At 39.2% G+C, this 24,426-nt stretch overlaps 3 protein-coding genes across 8 annotated transcripts; all 3 read right to left on the bottom strand.

Annotated features, from left to right (window-relative positions):
- Positions 1-122: 122 nt before the first annotated feature.
- On the bottom strand, positions 123-4,787 carry asb11 (ankyrin repeat and SOCS box containing 11). Its single transcript, XM_038720759.1, has 7 exons — positions 4,563-4,787; positions 4,116-4,195; positions 3,906-4,013; positions 3,055-3,205; positions 2,842-2,976; positions 1,303-1,491; positions 123-1,210 (listed from the first exon to the last, which is right to left on the bottom strand). Exons 1-7 carry the CDS (start codon positions 4,657-4,659, stop codon positions 1,086-1,088), a joined length of 885 nt encoding a protein of 294 aa, XP_038576687.1. The 5' UTR covers positions 4,660-4,787; the 3' UTR covers positions 123-1,085.
- Positions 4,788-5,670: 883 nt separating this feature from the next.
- piga (phosphatidylinositol glycan anchor biosynthesis, class A) lies at positions 5,671-14,011 on the bottom strand. Of its 4 annotated transcripts, XM_038720758.1 has the most exons (8): positions 13,748-13,925; positions 12,608-12,753; positions 12,272-12,433; positions 11,895-12,165; positions 11,348-11,480; positions 10,805-10,937; positions 8,072-8,278; positions 5,671-6,544 (listed from the first exon to the last, which is right to left on the bottom strand). In XM_038720758.1, the coding sequence occupies exons 2-8, from the start codon at positions 12,716-12,718 to the stop codon at positions 6,278-6,280; spliced, it is 1,284 nt and encodes a 427-aa protein (XP_038576686.1). In that variant the 5' UTR covers positions 12,719-12,753; positions 13,748-13,925; the 3' UTR covers positions 5,671-6,277. The 4 variants fall into 4 exon arrangements, with proteins under 4 accessions (XP_038576686.1, XP_038576685.1, XP_038576682.1 ...); XM_038720757.1 differs by having other exon boundaries at positions 12,272-12,753; positions 13,860-14,011; XM_038720754.1 differs by having other exon boundaries at positions 12,272-12,753; positions 13,748-13,926.
- Positions 14,012-17,880: 3,869 nt separating this feature from the next.
- On the bottom strand, positions 17,881-24,268 carry LOC119904246. Of its 3 annotated transcripts, none has more exons than XM_038720752.1 (6): positions 23,911-24,268; positions 22,780-22,791; positions 20,149-20,454; positions 19,755-20,045; positions 19,400-19,523; positions 17,881-19,292 (listed from the first exon to the last, which is right to left on the bottom strand). In XM_038720752.1, exons 1-6 carry the CDS (start codon positions 23,978-23,980, stop codon positions 19,244-19,246), a joined length of 852 nt encoding a protein of 283 aa, XP_038576680.1. In that variant the 5' UTR covers positions 23,981-24,268; the 3' UTR covers positions 17,881-19,243. The 3 variants fall into 3 exon arrangements, with proteins under 3 accessions (XP_038576680.1, XP_038576679.1, XP_038576681.1); XM_038720751.1 differs by having other exon boundaries at positions 19,746-20,045; positions 23,911-24,264; XM_038720753.1 differs by lacking the exon at positions 22,780-22,791 and having other exon boundaries at positions 19,746-20,045; positions 23,911-24,260.
- Positions 24,269-24,426: the final 158 nt, after the last annotated feature.

Here is a 24,426-nt window from a genome sequence, read left to right as displayed (position 1 = left end):
TAGATGGGCATATTCCAAACCTATTTTGTTTGTTTTATACCTAATATAAGTCCATCAAACTGGTTTGAGTCAACAGATATGGAAATTATTCCTGGCAAAAAATCAGGGCAGGAGAGCGGATCCTCTGGTAACTTGATTTTATTGTAGGAATTATACTGGACACACATACTGTATAAAGATGAGTATGTTTGTGGTCTACAAAAAAGAGAGGGTTATATGTTCCCCAGCACAAAACCCTCTTTATATGACACATTAAGGAGACCTTATGAAGGGTTTAATGTTCTCAGCAAAGGTCAAATGTTTAGTTTTGTTTCCCTGGGTCCTTACTGATGTTTTCTCCTTGAAACCTCAAATTTTTATTATGTACTCGTTAAACAAAATGGATGCAGCTTAACCAGAGGTACCTTTGTTTTTTACTCCACTTATTTTTCTGTCAAATTCTGGTGCCTACATTACCCACAATGCAACTCGATTGCCAACAGTTGTGTCAGAGATTCAGGCGTTATGTTATGCTAGTAGCGGCTAATGTTGCCTCAAGCTGCTAGTCCCAAGCAGAGATGATGAGCGTACTACAGAAGTCACTAACTCAAGTGACATCACTTGAGGCAAGGCATCAGATTTTGAGCAGCACCCTCTGGAGTCACAAAAGGCATATCTGTTCATATTTACAGTAGAACCCCTTGTAAACAGACTTTGATGTGTCAAATTGGTGGAGTTAAAAACATCTTGAAATTAATGTAAAATCCATAGACGCGAAATGGAAATCACTGGATTAAAACAGTAAAAATACAAAATCTGATGCAGTGTAGCCGCTGCAATATGAACAGAACTTTTATAGGAACTTGGAACCCATATTTGTATCCAACATATTTCCTTTGAGCAATAGGTAAATAGTGTCTGGTATAGTTAAAAAAATAAAAACTGTATAACTGTTATAAAAACAGATGGCTGACAAAGCTTGGTCCCGTTCTTTGAATGTGGATGCCTTTCTTTCACTTGCTTTCTTTGTCAGTGATGAGGCACAAGTTTGAAGGACAAATCAGTACGTGGCAAACAGAGAGCCACACAAACAAGGCAGAGATGTCTCACTGGTAGAGAAGGAAGTCCTTGATACTGTGAGGAAGGAAGAGGCTGGGGGCTCTGTGAAGACGACTCCTTCCCAGACTTCGGCGAACACGTAACCGACAGAGATTAGACAAAGAGCAGGGACCTGGGTAGGCAGGAGACATAGAGGGTAGAGATAAATAAATTGAGTTTTGGGTGTTTGTGTAACACGTGTGGATCTTAGTGTCCACAACAAACCTCTTTTCTGCAGTGTAATTCGAACTGCGCTGTTTGGCGACGACAGATCCAGAGGAGTCTTTCCCTCTGCATTCCTACAACACTCATCAGCCCCAAAGTCCAGCAGAAGATCCACTACGTTGGCTCCTCCACCTCGAACTGCAGCATGTAAAGGACTGTCATGCCCACACCCTATTCGAACATCTGCTCCTACATGTGCACACAAACATGAAATGGTTAAACACCTGTCACAAGTAAACACTTTCAGAGCAGCCCCATGATGTGTTTTAGACCATAAACACTAAAATCATCCACATGTCCTCACAGATGGTTTGTTCCAGCACTCTGTGGTTGGAATTACTAGGAAACTATACGGAGTGAAAATTGGTGATTAATCAAAAACTGTAAAGATGGGAACTTAGAGCACAGCTATGAATAACATTAAATAAATTGCACCAGAGTCTGACATTTCTGCAAATTAGACCGACATGGCCAGGATTGCTATAAAAATAATGTGCTGCTATGAGACTGTTTTCTTGTTTCCATGGAGAACTAAAGGGATTAAGACAAATGGCCAGGTGTGTTCAGCTAAAAATGCCCCCTGCAGGATTTTTAAAATTATTGTAGGACTTCAGTGAATGAATATTTGCACAACTGATTATTCAGCAATTTGGACATTGTCATTTAGGGGTGTACTCACTTTTGTTGCCAGCGGGTTAGACATTAATGGCTGTGTGATGTGTTATTTTGAGGGGTCAGCAAACATCGTATACACTGTCATACAAGCTTTACACTCACTACTTTACATTATAGCAAAGTGTAATTTCTTCAGTGTTGTCACATGAAAAGATATAATCAAATATTTACAAAAATGTGAGGGGTGTACTCACTTTTGTGAGATACTGTACAACAAAAGCATCAAATTCTCACATTTGAGAAGCTGGAACCAGCAAATGTTTAAAAAAAAAGAAAAAAGAAACATGTTATGTCACATCTTCATTTTCTATTCATTAACTGACTAATTGTTGCAGCTCTAATGATTTTATCAACACAATTCATGAATTTGTGGGCTACATAATTTTAAAAATATAAAATTGTCAGTCTTCCTACTTTGGATTATTCCTCTTGTATTCTATCCCTTAACATATGGTATTTTGGGGCACATGAATAATTTTGTTGTTTGTTGTTCTTATTACATACTGGGGATGTTACAGTATGGAAATGACCCATCTCTCAAAACCTCAATGTGCAACAAGAATTATAAGTAGCCCATCTGTATTTGGATTTGTATTTTCTTTAGTGAGAAGGGGTTCTTGTTGAAATTTGGGTGTCCACATGTTGTAGGCAAGGTAACAAAAAAATCACTTGTTTAGAAACTTCTTAATGTCCTGTGTTATCTTGTGCCTAATTTTTTGTTCTCATGGATGTTTTATTTGACATGTGTAAAACACTAAGACTCTAAGATAAGGCTTAGATGTTTAAGTATTCCATTCTATACATTTCTGTGACATGTTTTTTCCTGACTGTTTGTGACACTGTAGAGTTTGAAGATTACACTACCTGAGTGTAGCAGCACCCATACACAGGCTGCAGCCCCAGCCAAGCAGGCAGAATACAGTGGCGTCCCCACCACTGGCAGCTCCATGTCGACATGAGCTCCATACGATAGCAGCAGCTCCAGACACTCTCTGTGACCTGATGGAGAAACAATACATTGTAACAATCTTTGCACTGATAGAAAGCGCCTTTTAACTCATTCATGCTTGCACACACATTTCTTAGAGGCCTCGTGGATAGGGGATGCCAGTTGGTTGGGGGTGTGGGTGGAGGCACCGTGCTGCAAGATGAGCCTGACACAAGCAACACTGCCACTGGTGCAGGAGTTGAAGAGAGGTGTGGCGCCATCTGTTGATACTGCCTCTACCTGTGGGAGAATATGAAAGGAAAGGTAATGATGCTATGGCCAAAAGAGCTGCACATTCCTTCACTAACTTTTTAATTTATTCATCAGGGACAACACACAGACAGATCAACATTATACATCAAGAAAAGCCACAAAAGGCTTTATATTCTTTCACATATGCAGCGAAGATCCCCTTGAAATCTCTCAAATCAGTTGGAGTGATGCTCAGAATGAAAAGGATTAACTTTTTCCTTACTACAACAGCTTGTGTGTACCTGCTTGTGGATGGAATAAGACCAGTGAGTATTTTAAAAACTAATGCATTATCTACATATTTTACCAAATTTTCCCAACTTCATATTTTAATAAAATGTCACAAAGACCTTCACAGCTTGTTTGTATACTATCTCAACAGGCTTAAGGATGGTTTTACATGTCTTAGACCAACTAGTCAAGCAACATGTAAAAGGTGGGAGAATTGTTGAATTCATGAATAATTATTCTGCTTCCGTAGTCAAATTGTTTCTGATAAATCTAAAGTTGGCGAAGTTATATTTTACTTTACTTTCTTTACTGTTTTTTTTAAAGCTGTACATTTTTATAACTATGATTCCCAAAAATATTAACAACCTGAATTTTCTCTCCCTGGACAAACCCCTCAGGTTTGATTACCACATCTGTGCATTTTTTAATGAACACTGAAAACAGACTATGTTCTTACATTTGCACCATTGTCCAGCAGGAACTTGGCACAAGCAGAATGGCCGCCAAGGCAAGCTTCATGTAGAGGAGAGACTCTGTCCATGCTGAGTGTGTCTACATGGAAACCCTGCAGGGGAGAGGATAAAAATATCAGATACAGCCATGTACATGCTGTGAATTCTGTGTATTTGGTGTATAAATATGAAAAGAAGACACATATTAAGTATACCTGGGCAATAAGTCTTCTAAGGTGTAGCAGTCTGCCATGGTAGGCGGCTTCATGGAGGGGAGATCTGTCCGACAAGGAGTCTGAAACACAGGGAAGAAGATCAGGAAGGTCTCCACATTCAGAAAACACACAGATACATTCAACTGACCTTGCACTCTGTCCATTGTAATGTTAAGATGACCTCATCTAAAAAAACATGTTTATCTTGTTCTTCAGGGTCATCCCAAGCCTCAACACCAAACTGAACACTGAACAATACAACCCAGGGTTTTTGTTCCTACAGAGCCCAGTAAACAATCATTCCAATCCAACATTTTCAACCAATCTGTAATCCTGACTGCAGAAATGTAACTTTCAACATGCAATCCAGTTGTAGGACTCTTTCATATCTCTCATAAAAACAACAGAATTAGCTGAATGGGCCAAAAAGACAAGGCAAAAACTTACCGGCCATCAGTGAGTTGCATGCCAACCCCCTGTAGATGTACAAGGGCCTCTGCCAAGGTTGTGAGTACAGGGAAACCTCTGTTTGAACAGCAGCCATGATGAAAATGAAGCAACAGCAGACTCCTCCACGACCATCCAGGACTCAAGCTCGCCCAGTGGGATACACAAACCTGAAGTCAGCCTTCCTCCCCCTCTTATCTGGGTCCTTGGCCACCTCCCCCACATTGCCACTTCCCACCCACCCTTGTCCCAGTCCGTGAATATAGTCTACAGTATGTGCATAACAATGGCTGTTAGGATGGGCCTGTATTGACGACATACCTTGAAAAAGCACTTGTGCATGCAAACAGATGTTTCACAAGTTTCACACTGCAGATATTCAGTTGAAACAAGTTTACTGTATTTCATCTTCACTGTTCTTCTGTTACGACAACATATTTTCAGCTAAAGGCACAGAATATGTTACTATCAAAAGTTGATTGATGGGGTGGCGATGGCACAATGGATAAGACGCCTGCCTTTGGTGTGAGACCCGGGTTCAATCCCCCACTGTGACCCGACCACCGTTATGTCCCTGAGCAAGACACTTAATCCCTAGTTGCTCCAGAGGCGTGCGACCTCTGACATGTATAGCAATTGTAAGTCGCTTTGGATAAAAGCGTCAGCTAAATGAATAAATGTCTATGACTTAAATTTTCTGTCACTACAGGATCTAAATGCAACTGATGAGTTGTAGACAGCAAAGCAAAAACACAGCTCCTTATATATCTTGAAAAATAATCTCTACATGTAGAAACATCTACTGATCTCTTTAGACATTACACATAATTTTCCATGTTTTCTCTACATGATCTCAAATAACAAGATGATATAAATGTTCAGCCGCCAATCACGACACTAGCTAGCCTTGAAAATGCTGTTCCATCTCATCCATTACCTCCCGTTTCACAGCTTCTCTGTGTTTTGTCTGGCACTCTTTAATCCAGAGCCATCTCTCTTGCAAAACAAATTTTAAGAAAGTAGCGGTCTAGTGTCTTTCTAATCGAACCGTCTCATGCAACAGTCATGTCTACAATGCTGTATACAAAGTAAATGATGTGAAAACGGATGAAAAATTAGAAAGTAAGCTTTATTTTCCACAGTGGATTATCCGGGAGTCACGCCATCGTCTGAAAAAAATCCCAGGTTTCATATAAATATGCAATCTAATCGAAAATGATCAAACAAAGGGTGGTATTTATGGTATCAAAATCAGACAAAAGCAATTTGCACAGATGTACAGTTCTGTACAAACAGTGAATTTTACCGACAAAGCCATTGTTCTAAACGAGGTTTGCATCCAACTAAAAATACGTTACTGCCATTTTGTTTCCCCAGTAAGTAAGTGCACAATTAACCAGCCCCTTTACTCCTTCTGTTCAGTGCAATAGACACTGTGTATAACCAAAAAAGTGCTTTTTAAAACTCCAAGGATTGCCACAAATTCCCAGTTTCATCACTGAATATAATAAAAACTCCTTACAAGTCTTACATTAAGTGCTTTCACACAAGGGCCCTTTTGATAAGTAAATGTAAACAATGTTTGGGGTCACCATGAGCACATTCAGTAGCCATGTTTCAAATGTCAGTCGCACCTTAAAGAGGACAAGTAGCACCACGTCAGCAGCTATTAGTGAGGCAGAGGTACAGACTGATTACTGCGATGAACTTTCTGGTTACGCTGCTCGCTTCGTGTCACTTTTAGAAGGAGGTCCGGCTTTACTGCTCGGTTCCTGCCTCCACAGTCCGTGAGGGCCACTGCCGTCCACAGCGACGTCCATGACCCGATCTGGCACCAACCACTGCAGAAGCAGCACAAAGAGGAAGTCCAAAACAGCTACAAATGCAAAGATAGAGCCAGCCACAGGGCCACAGTGAGCCCTCAGTCTCCGTAAGCGTCTGTCCAGGGGAAGCACCTCCTCTCCAGCCACTCGGTCATACACCTGAAAAGGAAAAGAAGAGTTCAGCATCTATCATCCAGTGTGAAGTTCAATCAGTGGATTTGCACAGAAGAAAATAGATTACTGAGAGAAATGAGGTTACAGGGAAATAAGAAAACATGTTTACATGCTCTGTAGTAACCTCGTTATTGTATCTATGTATACATTCATCAGGTCAGTAATGAGATTGCTCTCCTACCACATATCTTATTTTGAAAGTATGTCTGTCTTATTGTAACTATTAGTGATACAAGCTGCCTTTGTGTGTGTTTGTGTTGGAGGGTGGTGGATGTTCTGCAGTGAGAACACAGTTTTTTTCTCATGGTGCAAAGGTGTCTGAATTTTACAAATAGTCAACAGGTTCATCTGTGGAAACTAACATATTTAAACTTCTACTGACTGTCATCTTGAGTTTTACTGAGAATTAAGTCAAATGTATTAAATGATTAAGGAAAAACAACCATGCATCTTTAAGTGTCATGATATTTCATTTCATCCTGCCACTCTGCTGTCACAGCGAGACTTTCCCTGTTTGAGGTGTATTGTCATATTACTGTACATGAACACATCCTTACAATTAGAAACCTGGTTACATGTAAACATAAGCTAGACTGATTAACTAGGTCAACATATTGGCCCATATCAGCTTATTGCGGATATATTGGTATGGGTGTACAGTAAATGTCGGTTGAAAAGTAACAAGAAACAGAGTGAAAATTACATACTTTGTCCACCAGAAGAGTAAGTTGATTTTACACTAATGTCCTGCCCAGTGTGTATCATGTTCACAATAAAAATAATAAAAAAAATCTATAATGATTGTATGTTTGTTATGTGTTTATTGTAACAGTGATTTTATTAAAAATATTTTTTAAAGTCTTAAATACTAACTCAATATTGACCTCACAAATACAGTTTGGCTACAGTGAACATGATATTTTCTTTCTACATGAAAACTCTAGCTAGGGAAGTCAGGTTTCTCTAATTCCCTATTCAGACTACTTAACTGCATGGCAACACACAGCATAACCTCTCAATAACTACGCTGAACAAAAGTATAAACGCAACACTTTAGTTTTTGCCCCCATTCATGTAAAATGGTGGTCACATTTTGAGTGGCCTTTTATTGTGGCTAGCCTAATACCCATGCTGTCTGATCAGCATCTTGATATGCCACACCTGTAAGGTGGATGGATTATCTCAGCAAAGGAGAAGTGCTCACTAACACAGATTTTGACAGATTTGTGAACAATATTTGAGAGAAATAGGCCTTTTGTGTACATAGAGAAAGTCTTAGATCTTTGAGTTCAGCTCATGATGAATGGGGGCAAAAACCAAAAGTGTTGCGTTTATAATTTTGTTCAGTGTATGTAAGTCCTCACTGTTACAGCACAATTACATTTATATCCAAAAATCCAAACTAAAGCTTCAGCAATAGCCAGCTTTGGTCTGTGAAAGAATAAATGCTGAAACAACAAACAACAGAAAACGATTGAATACTTTAGCAGGTTTTGGTGTTGGTGAACCTACTTTTTCCGTCCTCTCGGCAACGTTTCTCCAGGTGTAGAGATTTTGCACAGAAGCATGGATAGAGGCAGGTGATGGGACGGACCCTGAACGCTGCCGAGCAATGACCGTCTCCAGACCAGCACACAACGACCGCACGGTAGGCTCACACAGGGTTATCAAGTCCTCAGGTAACACCTCAGGAATGCCCCCCACACGAGTACTAACCACCTGAGAAATAAAACAAAACCTGGATGCAATCATTGCATACAAATACAAAAAAGTACAACATCTGTTCTTTCAAGATTTTAAAAGTGCTTTTTCAACCATATAAAAAAGCAAATGGTCCTGCTTCACCATGACTAAAGAGTACATTAACAACTGAAAAGCAGAACTACATTTACCTCTAATGGCATTGACCATGCCCTGCATCACTGATGGTCAGACATTAGTGTGCTCTGTTGCATCTGAAAACAAACCCAGCAGGACACCGTGCTGTGTGTGTGTGTACTAACGAGCCATCAGTCTCTGGCTGTGTCAGAATCACCCACTACTCACTATATAGTGAGCTTGCCATTTTGTAGTGCTGTCCGAATGTATAGTGATAATTATTATACCCTATATAGTCCACTCAATGTATCCCAGAATGCATTTTGAAAAGTAGTGTACAACGATGGTAACTAACCAAGCCATATATACCATCATGCACTGCGCTGATAGAAAAAAATGATTGTCCGACGGCAATGACGTAATTAACGGCGCCGAAATAACGATCAGAGTAGTGTCTTAAAGTGTTGTTTTAATAATGCGAGTGAGCTCACTATATAGTGCTCTACATACAACTCCCTACATAGGGGGTAGGGAGTAGTGAATTAGAGGGGATTTCAGACACAGCCTCTGTGTTGCTTCAAATGCTTTAAAGACCTGGGTTGAATGCTCAAAAAGCACATTTCAGACATGGAATATGTAACATCGCTGGGGTCTGTGATGGCTTTTCATCATTCTGTTTACGCTAATGTTCCTTAGCAGACACGACAGGACATTTGCTATTATATATTTGGCAAGAGAGAGAGGGAAGCAGTTAAAGAGAGAGATGCAGTTAAAAATGTTAGAACAGCAAGGAAGAAGACTGATTTTTGTTCTTTCACAGACTAAACATCACTGATGACCATTGCTCTGGTTGCACAGCAAGGTGAAAGATTAGTCTGATCTGATATGTGAATCTGCTTAACAACTTAAAATGGGCTCTTATAATGTGTCTCCCAGTTTATTCAACTGATTTTGTGCATAAGAGATGAAAAAATACATTTTATTACAGTGATCTTGGAGGGCAGGAACTTTACTTTCTTTCTCTGTATGTTTTTCTTTCTTGTGCTGCTGCTGCCAGCTTTAAGTTAATCTGAAGGCATTCCATTCAGACTTGTGCCATGTCAAAAGTGACATGGAAATGTTATTTTATTTGACTTAGGGTGACTCAGGGTGCATTTTGCACTCACCACCTTTGTTGAAAAGAGCTGGGAAAGGCGGAGTCCAGCTAAACAAATACATGGGGGCAAACAGCCCGAGCGTCCTAAATCTTTCCAAATAAACTCTTTGATTTACATAAACTGTTTCAAATGCCTGTCTCCAAAAGTAAACACAGAAATTAGCCTCCTGGATTAGTTTTTGTGTGTAGCTAACCACACAGGGATCCACTAGAGGGACAACTTGCTGGCTAATTCTCAGTAGACAGGCCACTGTGTAACCCCAAGAAGCCAAACTGATCACAAAAAAAGAGCCTTTTCTCACCCGCTTATCCCCCAGTGTTTGGAATAAACTTACACACCCGACATCTATACAACGAAACATTTCTCATCATTTATTTTCTCTGTAAGATTGATGCTTACTTTAGTGGATGGGGCACTGCAGTGACCAGTTAAGATCGTCTGTTATTGTCGTTCTATATATAGTTCCTGATAATTCTGTTTTCTCTTCCTCTCGAGAAACACCAGACCAAACTTCCCCTCACACATGTAAGTCTCTGGCTGCTGCCATTTGCAAGGTTCTGTTTTTGTGATGACCTTTTTATGATGACCTTTTTTGTACCAAAAATGTTTTAAATTGATGCTCCCATTTTTTCCCCTTTATTGTTTGTTTTTAAGCAGTGCTATGAGATGTAGTTGAGCAGCCACCTACGAGCACACACCCACAGGAAATCTTCAACATCTTCAGCTGTGTCAAGCCAAATCTAGTCAGCTGAATGGGCTTCAATAGAGCTGTTTTTGTAAAGCTTTTTGGTTTGAGGTTAGGAAATGTTTTGTTTCTGTTTTATAACCATCAGCAATAAAGTTCATTTGTATTATTTACACTTTTTTATATACATTAAATAAACTGGAGAAATCAATAATTTACTTTGCGTTGTGTTACGACATGAATTAAGCTGAATGTTTAGGACAGAACAATAAATGTTCCAACATCAAATCAATGCAAATTTTGTGGAAGTGAGAATGGAACAGAGAAGGACAGATGACGCAAAGCAGTGTGTGTAATCTTGTGACAAGATTTGTTGAAGAAACTAAATGTTAATACAGGAAACGCGGCTTTCACATTTATTTCTTAGAAGTAGGAAATATTGCACCATGTATGACCAAGAGTGTTCAGGTATTCACTTCAACACATGAGGTGAGTTCAATGATCCCTCTCCAGTGGAATGTGTGTTATCAGTAAACATGGCACACAATCTCCTATCCTTGAACTACTGTATGAATAGCAACAAACCTGCAGTCCACAGCTGGCTCCTTCTACGATAGCCATGCAGAACGCTTCGGTCAGAGATGTGTTGAGGAAGATGTGACCCTGCACCAGAACTCTACGAACATCTTTATGCTCCAAAGCTCCCAGCAGACGCACCCTGGAGTGACCCAATTCAAAGAAAGTAAGACAAATAATAATACCACCTTCACACACAAACCCCATGTCTGACTGTCCATGCCCGACTGCTGTCACAGGTTAAATCCTGGACATTCACAACACAAGTAATGCAGCACCTCACTACCTTTCCATACGCATTACAGCTTAAATACAATCATTTCTAAACAATTACATATAATATATAGAGTAAATGCAGTGAGTGTTGTCATCTTTCAGTTCTTGAAATGCTGCTGCTGCAATATTAATACATGAGATTGAACATAATGATGCAGGTGTCATTTTATAGGATTTCTTTCAATACTTTCTCTCATTATGAAATCTTATTACAGAGACCATGCCCTGAAAGAGGTTTAAGTGGTACCTCCCTATAATAAATATTCTTAGCAGTACCTGTCATGTAGTTGGTATTTCTCTCGCACTTCCTCCAGCACAATTCTCTTCGGCCCCTCTCCACCAATAATGAAATGTAGATCTGGATGTTTGAGGCAGAGCTCTGGGATTATTCCACCAAGAAGGTCAATTCCTTAACGAGGAAGAGATTGTGAGAACACTTGCTTTGACAATGATGCAATACTAATATCATTAATAGCCTGACCAATTCTGAATAGTTGCTGATACAGATATTGATATGAGTTTTTAAAAATCTGATGTTTATCTCTCTTGATAACCCTTTTTTCCTTATATAAAACCTTATCCCCTGACAATAATGCCAATACTAATATATCTGCTAATATAAAGCAATATATCAAAGTTTATCATAACATTGTCCACCAGTTATAACACCTTCCCTGGAACTATAAGAGATATTAAGGTGTGAATGAACTGAGACAACACGAGGGCTTGAACTTTAGTCCTCCAAAAAACAGGGCACCATGCAGCCAATAGCCAACACTGGCCAGTTGAAATATGAACTAATAAGCTAACAGCTTCTCCGTACCTTTGCGGTAGACAAGACGGCTGACCACAACAATAGTGATCCTGTCGTCTTGGCGCTGGGAGGGGTCAGGGGTGAAGTCCGTCGGGTCAACAGCGTTGGGAATAACAGACACTATCTCTGGGTTGAGTGCCGCACGGAGCACTGTGTTCTCCTTACTGGTGTATGACACACACACAATGTGGTTGGTGTCACACAGCGTCACAGTCAGAAGCTTGTTGGTCAGCACAGAGCTCACATCAGCAAAGCCAAAGAGTGAGTGGTCAGTGAACACCTGCAAATGATTGTACTCTTTAGGTTCACGTCAGAAGATTATGTGTCACATAGTGATACAAACACATTGTGTGAGTTTGAGGCCTGGCTCCTAATAAGTCACATACCGTGTTAAGGCCCATGGTCTTAGCATGGAACAGTGCGTCATGGCCCATGGCAGAGAACGAGCTGTGTGCATGAACCACAGTGATACGTTCCCTTACAAACACACAGCGCAGAAGTGGGAGACTGTGGAAGCAGGTGGTGGCTGTGGACTGGTTGTACATCACCTGCAGGGGGAGGTAGTAGACCTTCAGTCCATTAGTCAGGTACCTGACACCCTTCCTCCTGCCATAGGCATGGGTGACTATCACCACCTTGTGTCCCTTTTCAATCAAACACTGGGAAAGCTGGTAAATGTGACTTTCTACTCCGCCCATATTTGGATAGAAGAAGTCAGACACCATGCAGATGCTGTGCTTCCTGCTGGGGACCCTGGCAACATCTGCACGAGCTCCAGAGACTCTCTGAGACGAGGGGTTATTCACAGCTGCCGCTCTCCTTCGTTGGCCCATTGTAAATTCCTTGTGTGGTTGGCACCTCACTAGTGCTGAAATAATTAATTTATTCATCAGTTAGTTGATCAATAGAAATATTAAATAATCAATTAATAAGTAAAATAATACTTCAAGTAAAATGCCATTCATATAGGGCTGAAACACTAATATTAATCAGCAACAAATTTGACAATTGATTGACTGATTGACAAAAGATGCTGATCATTCCCTGTTTTCAAATTATTTATTACTGTTCACTGTTCCCATGACATCTTCGGTTTACTCCTTTTGTTCAACCAGCAGTACAAAAAATCAAAGATATTCAGATGTGAAAAAAAAAAAAAAAAACTGTGGGAAAATTAGTTTAATAATTTTTTTGGGCCTTTTTGCCTGATAAATGACCAAAATAGTTAATCAATTACCAAAATACTTGGCTACTAACTAATTATTATTTTCACTGTCGGATTAATCCGTTGATTATTTTGTGGTTTAATGGTGAAAAATGTTTCAGTGTTTCCCAAAGCCAAGGTGACATACTCAAAGGTCTTGTTTTGTCCACAACACAAAGATATTCAGTTTTCTTTCATAGAGGAATAAAGAAACCATAACATATTCACATATCAGAAGCTGGAATGAGATAAGTTTGACTTTTTTCCTTAAATATGTACTCAAACTGATTTGATTATCAAAATAGTTGGCGAATTGAATCGATCGTTGCAGCTCTAATGTCCATCAACTAACTACTTAACTGACTAACGTTAACGTTAATCATTTCAACTCTAACGTTAATTATGTTACGTCTCTTTTCTGCTGTTTCACAACAGAGTGCAGCTGCTTCTCTCTTGTCATTTTACATGTATTAGAATTAATTGCCCCGTTAACTCGTATTTGCTATGCGTTTACCTATGGTGGGATATTCAAGTATTTACAAAACCATCGGAAACTAGCTGGTAGGGGGTTACTGTCCAACTCTTCTAACCTACGTTTCTCATCTATTTCATTACACATTAGCATTAAGCTAACAAACTTTGTTCGTATTTCACTCACATTAAAGCAGGTAGTGCTCCTAGTCCGAACTACCTTACCGTGGACAAAATGTCAGTCTTGATACGGAAAATACACATAACTATTTTTTAAATGTAGATTCATTTTTACTCACTAGCCCTGAGCTAGCCAGTTAGCCGCCTGTGTCACTTCCTGGTCCTGTTGTTTTCCTACGTCACACGTAAGACGCACAACGGAGCCGTTGACGTGCGTTCTTACGTTCCTGAAGTCTGTGGTGTTCCTCTTCTGCTTAGTTTTGCATTTCAGCGCTGTGTGAGTAGGCTTCTGTCAAAGTTCGGGTGTGGAGTCGACACTAGAGGCGCAGCAACGAGTAATTAGTTACATAGTAACATAATCAGCTATTAAAATATGTTGCACCCCGATTACTTGAGGCATAACTTATCTCGTTTGGGCATAAAGTCATAACTAAGGCAAGTGGCGATCAAAGATAGAGCTCCATCATCATGGTTACCGTGTGCATGAGTTTTCTGGCTGGCATGAGCCACTTGCATCATAGCACATCGTAGTAATTTTTATTTTTATTTAACCTTTAACCAGGGGAGTCCCATTGAGATAAAGAACCGTCCACGTGTGTAAGTTAGATCAACAGTGTAATATACCAATAAATTAGGGCTCTGTTGGATTACTCAGTTGCAAAATGACAGCAAATTAATGAATAATTTATACTATGGGACAGAAAAACGGCTGTTTTGCCATTTTACAGAGTGGTGCACAGACAGCAACCTACTGTTCAAAGTATTACTGTTCATTGATTTTAGAAAAAAAGGAGTGAAAGACACACTCCTGTCAGTCCAGTTTCAGGTTCCTGGGAATCAGCATTACACAGAATCTGATATGGTCCTCTCACATCTCCACGCTTATGAAGAAAGCTGAAAAACGACTGTATTTCTTAAGGAAGCTTAAGGCTAAATTCCTTTGCCTAGTTCGTGTCAGCTTTTACAGAGGAGCAATAGAAATCATCCTGACTGGAAAGATGAGTGATGTGCACGGCCCAGGACCAGATGGCTCCGCAGTGGGTGATTAAAACTGCTTAGAAGATCATTAGTACCCATCTCCCGAGCCAGTGAGGTGAGATGCCTGCAGAGCCCAAAGGATATTAAAGGACAGTATCCACCCCAGCTACAGACTGTTCACCCTGCTGCCTCATGGGAAGACATATAGAAGTAGGCCTATCTGCTGTTCTGCAGTCCAGTGGTGCAGCAGCACAATATTAAGCCTAATGTATATTGTCTGCTACATAGCAGTATTACCTGTGGTAATGTGACATATAAACCTACCTTGTATTAGTGAGTAGGCCTAGGCTATAATTCTCCAACATTTTATGATTTACACCTACCAAGGGGTTTTAACCCTACTTAGAGTTATGTTGTAACTATGGGGAAAACCCACCACATAACTTATATCTGTGGTGCAATTGCTGTTATTTTAGTAATACATACAGTAAATCACAACTTGGTAATAATTTCCATATTATAGGCTAAGTTTAAACTTACACAGGAGCAGTTTGGAGAGTGTTGTATTACTGCCAACAGCTTCACAGTGTCAACTATTTACAGTGTCCACCGAGAGTGATCCCATTCACGACAATGTCCATTCTATAACTCAGACTCAGTTGTCTTAGTTGGTGCAAATCCTTACCTCAGTGTAACATCTAGATCTTCCACAACATTCAAGAATCTCCAGCACCATCCTAATCCTTACCCTGTATTTCAACAGCATAATTTATAGCCCAACCAGTGGCAGAAATCTGCTCCTGTCCATGCAGATAACTTCATATTTTCTCTCCAATTTCTTAGCAGCTTCGGGTATGACAATCCCTTTTCTGCTCTGTCTCTCTGACGCTTTGATGCACAATCAGTGATAACCGTCCCACTTCTTGTTATCCTGATTGTTAGCACAACTTCATACAAGTGCTAAACGTCCTACAAACTTCGATCCTTGAAAATCCGGTCTGCTTGTGTCATAGCTAACAGTCAAACTCCTCTTTTTCTCATTTTCTGACTGAAATCGCTTGAATAACTAACCTACTCTTCTTCCTTTTCTTTTTCTCTTCAAATCCTCTTGTGTCCTCATTTCCACCCCTGCTGTGTGTTTGTTTTATACAGTCTATTTGTTTTATGGAAAATACATTATATAAAAATTTGACTGTATGATTTATATGAGCAGTTTTATTGTCATATTATTACTATTACAGTGTTTGTTTCACATACACAAAGCATTATTTTGTCTTCCACTAATATAAATGGCTTTGGGATAGAACAGACAAACAAAACTAAGGCAAACATAAAGAGTTGTTTAGAGATAGTCCCCTGAACAACCATACATTGTTTTGTTATTATAATTTTAGGTATTGTTTATTGGATTTATATCTTTAGTGTTAAATATATCTTTATTATTACTTACTTATTTTATATAAATGTGAATGAAGGGGACATGTATTTATGCCCGCACAGTAGCGCAGCATGTATCTGGCTGCTTAAAGATGTGTCTGTTACAGTTCATACAGTTCAATAAAGAAAAAAAAGGGAAATGAAACAAGGAAATCAGGATCTCAGTTTTGCACATCACTTTTTCCATTAATTACCTGGCTGAATAACATGAACTTATTTTGAAAATATTTACAAAAACGGAATATTACTTGCCTGACTCCACCTGCAGGTGGATCACAGACTTCCTGAGAGACAGGAAGCACGTGAAGATAGGAAAACATGTCTCTGACTCCAGGACCATCAGCACCGGTTCCCCTCAAGGCTGTGTTCTTTACCCTCTGCTCTTCTCCCTGTACACAAACAGCTGCACCTCTAGTCTGTCAAGCTCCTGAAGTTTGCGGACGACACCACCCTCATTGGGCTCATCTCTGGTGGAGATGAGTCCGCCTACAGGTGGGAGATTGACCATCTGGTGACCTGGTGCAGCCAGAACAGTCTAGACCTCAACGCTCTGAAGACAGTGGAGATGGTCGTGGGTTTTAGAAAGAGCCCAGTCCCACCCTCCCCCATTATCCTGGATGACTCCCCAGTTGCCACTGTGGACTTATTCCGCTTCCTGGGCACCTTCATCTTCCAGGACCTCAGGTGGGAGCTGAACATCAGCTCCCTCACCAAGAAGGCCCAGCAGAGGATGTACTTCCTGTGGCAGCTGAAGAAGTCAGCCTGCCAAAGACAATAATGGTGCACTTCTACACTGCCATCATCGAGTCCATCCTCAACTCCTCCATCACCATCTGGTACACTGCTGCCACTGCCAGGGACAACGGCAGGCTGCAGCGTATCATTCGCTCTGCAGAGAAGGTGATTGGCTGCAATCTTCCATCACTTCAGGACTCTGAGGCGAGCAGGAAAGATTGCAGAGGCTGCAGTCCATCAGGACCGAAACCTCTCGCCACAAAAACAGCTTTTTCCCATCTGCAGCTAGCCTCATTAACAAGGCCCGGGCCCCCCACTGACACTCCCCCCTTTCAAATAATCCAAATTTCTCTGCACATGTAAATATCAATTAATTTCATATCTGGCACAAACTTGCCACATTGCACATATTTGTTGTTAATTGTTAATCGTTGTTGTTTTATTGTTATTTTTCTTTTTTATATTGTCAATTTATATATTTATGTACAAAATATCTTCCGTTACAATATGTCTGCACAATACAAACCCGGAATAATGCACATGTAAATATCTGCCGCATTGTTCTTTCTCTGCAAATAGTTGTATTATTTTTCTCTATTCTTTTATTACTCTTATATAACTTACATTTGTTTATTCCATATTTATATATTTTTACATCTATTTATGTCAACTATATTTTTGTATATGTGTAGCACCTTAGAACCAAAGCATATTCCTTGTATGTGTAAAACACTTGGCAATAAAGCTCCTTCTGATTCTGGTATTGCGACATATCTGTGCCGATTTCAGGTAGATAATGTGGATCACAATGAACAAATCTCTTTGTCATATTGTTACTGTGTTATTGTTATTCTAAACATGTTGCTGATGAATGTAGCCAAATTTACTCCAGCTCCACAAAAAGAAGGGAATTTGTTACCTGCATACTCTCCATTCAGTCTCAACATGCTGGATACTGAAAAAAATGCTGGATATAATACTGGTACCCTGTTGCCAAGATTATAGCGTGCCAGCCTGTTTTAATAGCTATATGGTTTTGCAGTTAAGCACACATCAAATCAATTTAAAAAGAAAGTAAGCACAAGTGACAATAATGACAGGATACAAAATGACAATGAATTCTCAACAAGAACCCCCAAAAGAAAATGGTACAAAAAGACTTAAGGTTATGTGGGTTAAAGGGTTCTTCAGTTTTTCTTTCGTCAGCAAAGCATTTTCAAGGTTGCTTTCATTTTCACCCTTTGTTGACACACATTTCCTCACTTCCAGCTTGCTTAAGATTTAGTGTGCTCTCCTGTTTGCAGTTACAGAAGCAAGGCTGGTGATCAAACCCAGAACATGGGACCAGCAATATGTTTCACAGTTCCCACAGTTCAGCAACATCTTTTTAGACCAGAAAAAATAAAAAAAATGTCTTTAAAAAGAGTCTCTGGCTTTTAGGTTTTCCAGGTAGAGATCCTTTTTGGTGTTATGCCTCTTGAATGTCACAAAAGTGCCACGGGGGCTCCCTCTAAACCTTGATGAACTATATACGTACATATATACATTTATTTACAAAATTGAAACAAATCAGGCATATCAAGAAAATCCAGCATAAGCAATACACCACAAATACAGTTGCAGAAAAACGTACCCTAAAAGGAGATCACAGTAGCTAGTCACCCTAGTCACATACATTTTATACACATTCCTTAAACATCTAAATGCAAATGGACAATGCATTGAGGTGGTACTGGGCTAGATGAAAATAACATTTACGGTAATAAAGGCTACATGACAACAGCTTTTAAAATAGTTCAACCCAGAATTCTAACTTTTATCTGTTGTCCATTCTTTTCTCACATCTAAATTATGGCACTCACAGTACTAACCACCAATGTACATTTCATGAATAAAGGGCTCAGTTTTATGCTGTATTTCTGTAATGAAGGATGTTTAGAACTTGTAGATTGAAAAGAATAATGCACTGTGGTAACAACACAACCTACATTAAGTATATGGGAGTCTGAATCAGTTTAACTTCATTGTGCGTTCAGAAAACAGACAATTAATCAAAGAATGCAGTTATTCTGACTGAATTTTAATAGGAATAGAGTTACCTGTCACTTCATCATGTTCATATCATAAAGGGCAATCTTTTTAACTGAATTGCAAGCAAAGAAGATGAGTACATCCATTAAAGCTCACAAAATGGACGGACGTCCTTTTCAGACACAACATTCCATGAGTGGCGTTAACACAGGATGCAACCCGCCCGTAAACGGTCTCTGTGGGCATGATGCCACATCCATGACTAACCACCATTTGATGGAAAGTGATCTCACATTGCCACACTGGAGTTTGTCTTGTGTGTTTAGCAGTAGGAGTTGTCGGCCCCTGCTTCTCTTGTCCTCGGTGAACTCCTTCATCAAAGACAAAAGATATCGTAAGATCTCAGAATTCACCTGAGACACACGGATAAGTAAATCTGGTAGCTGCTTGATTTAACAACTGCAATAATAAAACTTACGTTGAGGATTTCCGACGGCGCCACAAGACCAGGCACAATCCAAGCACCAACATAATGGAAATTACTTTAAAGTATGGCATCTTATAGTTTGGTTTTCCGTTTTCTTTAAGACCTTGAGACTTTGCTGGAAAATAATGAAAATTGCAAAAAGATGACATTGCAAATAACTAACTAAATTATTAGTTTTAACTAATGACTGTCACATCCTAAACAATATTTTATTTTTTAAGATGTTTTTAGAATTTTAGTTTTTTGAATTGCTGTATCATGATGGCTGCTTAGTTTACAGCTAGTTTTATGATGCTTTTAACGTGGTGTGGTAAATAAATAAAAACATATAGCCTACCGTAGTTACCTGCTGTCCCGCAGTCAGGGCTAATGATAGTTGAAATGCCTTTGGCCTTGACATGACATGTAGGCCTAGGTTCTGACGCTGTATTGAGTATAGTGGTGAGTTTGCTGTGGAACTCGTAGCGGCCAGTAGAGACATTCATGAAGTTTGAGTTGATTATGTTGGTTGTGGATGAATTTGTTAGAATCTTTCCATCCAAATTCCACTGAATCTCAGGGTCTCCATAGCGTCCTATTACATCACACTGGAAATCGCCATTCAAGTTGTTGGAGTTATTACAAAGACTGTAGCTCGCTGGTGAGAGATGACTCAAGTTAAAATTGTGCAATATGATACTAGGCTACTGTAAATTCATTCACCAAATACTGTTGGCATACAAAATGAAAGAATGACTTACCAGCGATGTTTAGATAAACATTTCTTTTTGTGTATTGTTCTTTGTAGTAAAAACGGCAACTGTATTCCCCCTGGTCATCTGCTGTGATGTTGGTTAGGAGAATGGAGCAGTTATTGTTGGTCTCATTCAGAAATGTTTTGCCCCTGTGCTCATATGTGCCATTGAACTTTGAAACGTTGTTGAACACCGGAATCTTGTTCGGTTGTTCCTTCTGCCACTTAAAGTCTTTGTTGAAATTTATCCCTGAGCAGTTGCATGGCAGAAGGACACTGTCTTTTAAGACTCCTGTGATAATCTCGTCATCACCTGTAGTAAAAAAAAAGGTAAATTGGGATTAGTTCAGTGTGGTGTCCAATATATGTGCATTTGACTCATAACAGTTTAAAATAGCACTGTAGCAGCAGGGCAGAGGGTCAGTGACCTCCTAAGGGGAGAGCAGTGATTGGTGGTTATGTAGGGACTGAACCCTTCTATAGAATTTGACCTCTAACCCCTTGTTTTGTTACCTCAGAATAGTACTGTACCCTTATATGGGTTGGAGCTTTATTTTGCAGACTCAAACCCCTCTATGGTTCCTAACAGATACCTACACATATCCTATATAAGCTATGTTCGATGTACAGAGAGACAGAGTGGCCATCGGGCTGGGTCACTCTCCAAGCTGCTGCAGAGCTTGAAATTGATGCTGAACTCCTTGATGTAATAAACTTTTATGATCAAGAACAGTGTCAAGCGGATTTCTTCTCAACACGTCATCGCAGTATTATTGTTCGGACACCACACCAGTTCTCAGACTCTCTTCCAAATATTAGTTTTTAATAGACATTTCTCAGCATATACACTGCAACACATTCAACTTAAAAAATGTAGGTTTCACTGCTTCCTTAAAAACCTGAGTAAACTGAACTAAGTGACTTCATGATTTGTGAAACTTATTAAACCAACTAAGTTAAGTCTGTACAAAGATTTTACATGAAGCTGCTCCCACTGACTCTCTTAAATTAGAGGTGTAGAAGGGGACTGAACTGGATAATGACTGTCGTCATGGTTAGAATTGCTTTCATTATTACCAGAAGACATGACTGTGACTTAAAGACACACAACAAGTATATTTTCTTTTAACTGCAAAAAAAAAAGTAAATTTACTCAAGTAGGCTATTTTCCTTTTGCGTATTTCCATTTTACTACTTTATACTTCGTCACTACAATTTAGAGGGTGATATTGTACTTTTTCCATTACTACATTTATTTAACAGAAATGGTGATTACTGACTTTTAGATTAAGTTTACACATTAAAACTACATCCAATAAACTAATAAAATACAACACATTGTTAAAGATTAAACCAGTGGTTTCCTTAACACATTTCAAATGTCTATGAGTTTTGAGAGAGAGCGTTTTCCCCTCTAAACTTCTCAGATGGTTTAGTTTAAATAATTGTTTATGGCCCAAAGACGTAAAATTTTCCAATGTTTCTCCAAAACTCCAAACAATGAAAACATCTTTCTAGATCAGCTTTTGCTATTATTGGATTTCTCCCATTTCACTCCTCACAACTCCTCAGATTTATCTTGTGAGGGCCCAACACCTAGTTTGGGGACCACTGGACCAAACTAGCTAACTGCATATAAAGAAGAACTAGTTCCACCCGGAAGAGCTGCAACAACCAAATGCTGCTTACACATAGATGCATCACTATTAACAATCTAATATGATTATATGTCATTATATGTCACAGTAGGACAGGTTTCAAGAAAGTGTACTTTTATTCCTGATACTTTAAGTATATTTAGCTGATGAAACCTTTACTGAAGATTTTAAATTTAGGACTTTTTTTACATTTGTATTTTTACACTGAGTGTGAGTTCTTCCTCCACTACTGGTTGGCCCTATTTCTGTAGAAACTCAATGTGATTAGTTCAAAATTCTAATTGAATAAAAAAAAATCCTGTTGTAATCCTACAACGAGGAAATTCAGTGTTACAGCAGCAGCAGGGCATAGTGTAAAAGTACAAGAAGAGTTGAGCAAACTCTTAGCAGTATATTTAGCCTATTCAACTCATTATTTCAAGTCAGAAGAAGTTGTGCTTATAAGTTCTGAAGTAGATGAAAACTAGATTAACTAAATGAATAAGACCTATTTGCACTACATTTATTATTAAAGATTCCTGATAGTTTTGTGGTGTACTTAACTCTCTGTATAACAATAACAACCCTCACCTTTTACCTCCTTACAATGTAAGTCATGTAGCACTGATTGGGCAAACGGACAAATACAAACACCCCACGGTCTACTTTAATTCTCTGATTCTATCTTTTACTTTTTGGTGCTTTTGCTAACGGCTGTTATTTCAACCCTCTCCCCTTTTCTGTATGTGTGTTAACTGCAGAAGCCCCTTATATTTACTTCCCGCGACCCTGTGCGCAGGATAAGCGGTTGACGATGGGTGGATGGATGGATATTTACATTACAATCACACAATGTTATAAACTAAATCATTCCCTTCATTCTACCAATTGCTGTGTTATTCTGACATGACCCAATCTGATAACTCTGATCCTTTCCAGTGTGATTTGTTGTTCAAACATGACCACACAACCACTCCTAGTTAGAAGTTGCAGACACTTACTTTGTTTGTCCTCTTCAAGTAGTGCATGAGGAAAGAAACCAAATGAAGGAAACAATGTGAAAACATAGACCTAAATATTGCTCCATACCTGCTGACGTCAAACAAATAAAATAGTTTGGGTTCAAACAAGGAGAAAAGGCTTTTTTGGTGTCATTTAGAAAGATTATGGACAATCTTGCTGCTTTTTCACTGAAGCCCAAACCTTGTTTTGTAGAAAACTGATAAGTATAGGGTGTATAAATACATTTAAATGACATTGATACATTTACTATATATAAAATGTCTTCAATTAGCTTTTACTCTGTAAAATGGTAATCACATGGAATAAGACTTGAAGGTATATTTATACAATCAAACCCCAGCTCATGTGGATTTAAGGCATACCACCACACAGTCACACTGATGAATTATGGATTATATTGTCTCATTTCAGTTTGATGCATGGCTCTAACAACTTTAAACAACTCAGCGGATACCGTGTTGTTAATGTGAGAACACTTTTCCCCCAACATAGTCCAAAGATGCACGAAACACAAAACATGTAGCATGAATTTAAACAATAGAATCAGGCTAATGTTACGCAGGTTTATTACCAGAGCAGCTGCTGCTTCTGTAAACAGTGTATACACATAAACAAGCCTATGTTAAAACTTATATTTATGAACCCCTGTAGCATAATTGTCAATTGATTGTTTGGAGGAATTTAATTGTTGAAGTGTTGTTAAATGTGCTTCTTCTTTGAAGGTCCTATAATTTGGCACTGAATGTCTTACAAGAGCTGAAAGAAGAAACAAATTTGCGTCATGTGGTTTCAGTAATGGGGATCTGAGATGGACTGTCATAGTAAATCTTGTCATAAAACTGAATTTAACTCCCCCACAGGCCTAAACATATAGAGACAAATAATCAATCACATAGGCATGTAGCTATAAACAGCAAATCCAACATGTCGATGACGCTAAAAATAAAAGCCAGTGTTGCAATACAGGGGAACACCAAAAGTTTCATGTAGACTTGTGTTATCAGGCCATGTATGACACATTTATCTGTGATTATTCTGCAGTAGCCTATGCTATATAAGCATTTACAATTATAGACCTTCAGAAAGATCAGAGGCAGACTCTTACTTACCTGAGACAATTAACACCATAAGCATGCTCAGGAAAGTCCGCATGTTGCGCTCCGCGGGGGGAAGAAACATAATCAATATGAGGTGTCTCGAAGAAGGACGGATTATTATAGCCAAGTAGCCTACTAATCGCTCCGTGGCGTGTTACTGTTGATTACACACAAGATCGATAGTTAAAATCACAGCCGGTGAACAGGTCAGCAAACCTGTAGGCTAGACGTCTGTCTTCATTGAGTCTTGTGAGGAAAAGTGAAACCGTGCGTGGGCAGCCGTTGGTCTAACTTTCCGGATTATCGTCATGATAAAGGGAAATTAGTGATTGCATAGTCACAGAGAAATCCGACTCCCACTGAGGACAACAGAAACTGTACCAAAGTTTAAAGTTCAGCTATGCAGAACATTTCTGACTTAGGCTATACAGACAGACATAACACAACAAAGGCTTTGTAACCTACTCAACATTATTTTATTCAGTGTTATATAGGCTTATATATTGAGTCACTGTAGGCAAGCATTTT

Source organism: Micropterus salmoides, unplaced genomic scaffold (genome assembly GCF_014851395.1).
Source record: "Micropterus salmoides isolate LMB-PRFRI ecotype aquatic unplaced genomic scaffold, ASM1485139v1 Ms_hic_scaffold_15, whole genome shotgun sequence".
Classification (NCBI taxonomy): Eukaryota; Metazoa; Chordata; class Actinopteri; order Centrarchiformes; family Centrarchidae; genus Micropterus; species Micropterus salmoides.
Note: the sequence above shows the minus strand (reverse complement) of the source record. Positions and strands in the feature narration are given on the sequence as shown.

Excerpts from the sequence above, each read along its gene's own strand:
- asb11 (XM_038720759.1), bottom strand. The coding sequence starts at position 4,659 with ATGGCTGCTGTTCAAACAGAGGTTTCCCTGTACTCACAACCTTGGCAG. Across the intron at positions 4,196-4,562 it reads ATGCAACTCACTGATGGCCG|ACTCCTTGTCGGACAGATCT; the intron begins GTAAGTTTTTGC and ends CCTGTGTTTCAG. Across the intron at positions 4,014-4,115 it reads TTAGAAGACTTATTGCCCAG|GGTTTCCATGTAGACACACT; the intron begins GTATACTTAATA and ends TCTCCCCTGCAG.
- piga (XM_038720757.1), bottom strand. The coding sequence starts at position 12,718 with ATGGGCCAACGAAGGAGAGCGGCAGCTGTGAATAACCCCTCGTCTCAG. Across the intron at positions 12,166-12,271 it reads AGACCATGGGCCTTAACACG|GTGTTCACTGACCACTCACT; the intron begins GTATGTGACTTA and ends AATCATTTGCAG. Across the intron at positions 6,545-8,071 it reads TTGCCGAGAGGACGGAAAAA|GTGTATGACCGAGTGGCTGG; the intron begins GTAGGTTCACCA and ends TTTCCTTTTCAG.
- LOC119904246 (XM_038720751.1), bottom strand. The coding sequence starts at position 23,980 with ATGTTTCTTCCCCCCGCGGAGCGCAACATGCGGACTTTCCTGAGCATG. Across the intron at positions 20,046-20,148 it reads TGTTTATCTAAACATCGCTG|CGAGCTACAGTCTTTGTAAT; the intron begins GTAAGTCATTCT and ends ATCTCTCACCAG. Across the intron at positions 19,524-19,745 it reads CGGGACAGCAGGTAACTACG|CAAAGTCTCAAGGTCTTAAA; the intron begins GTAGGCTATATG and ends ATTATTTTCCAG.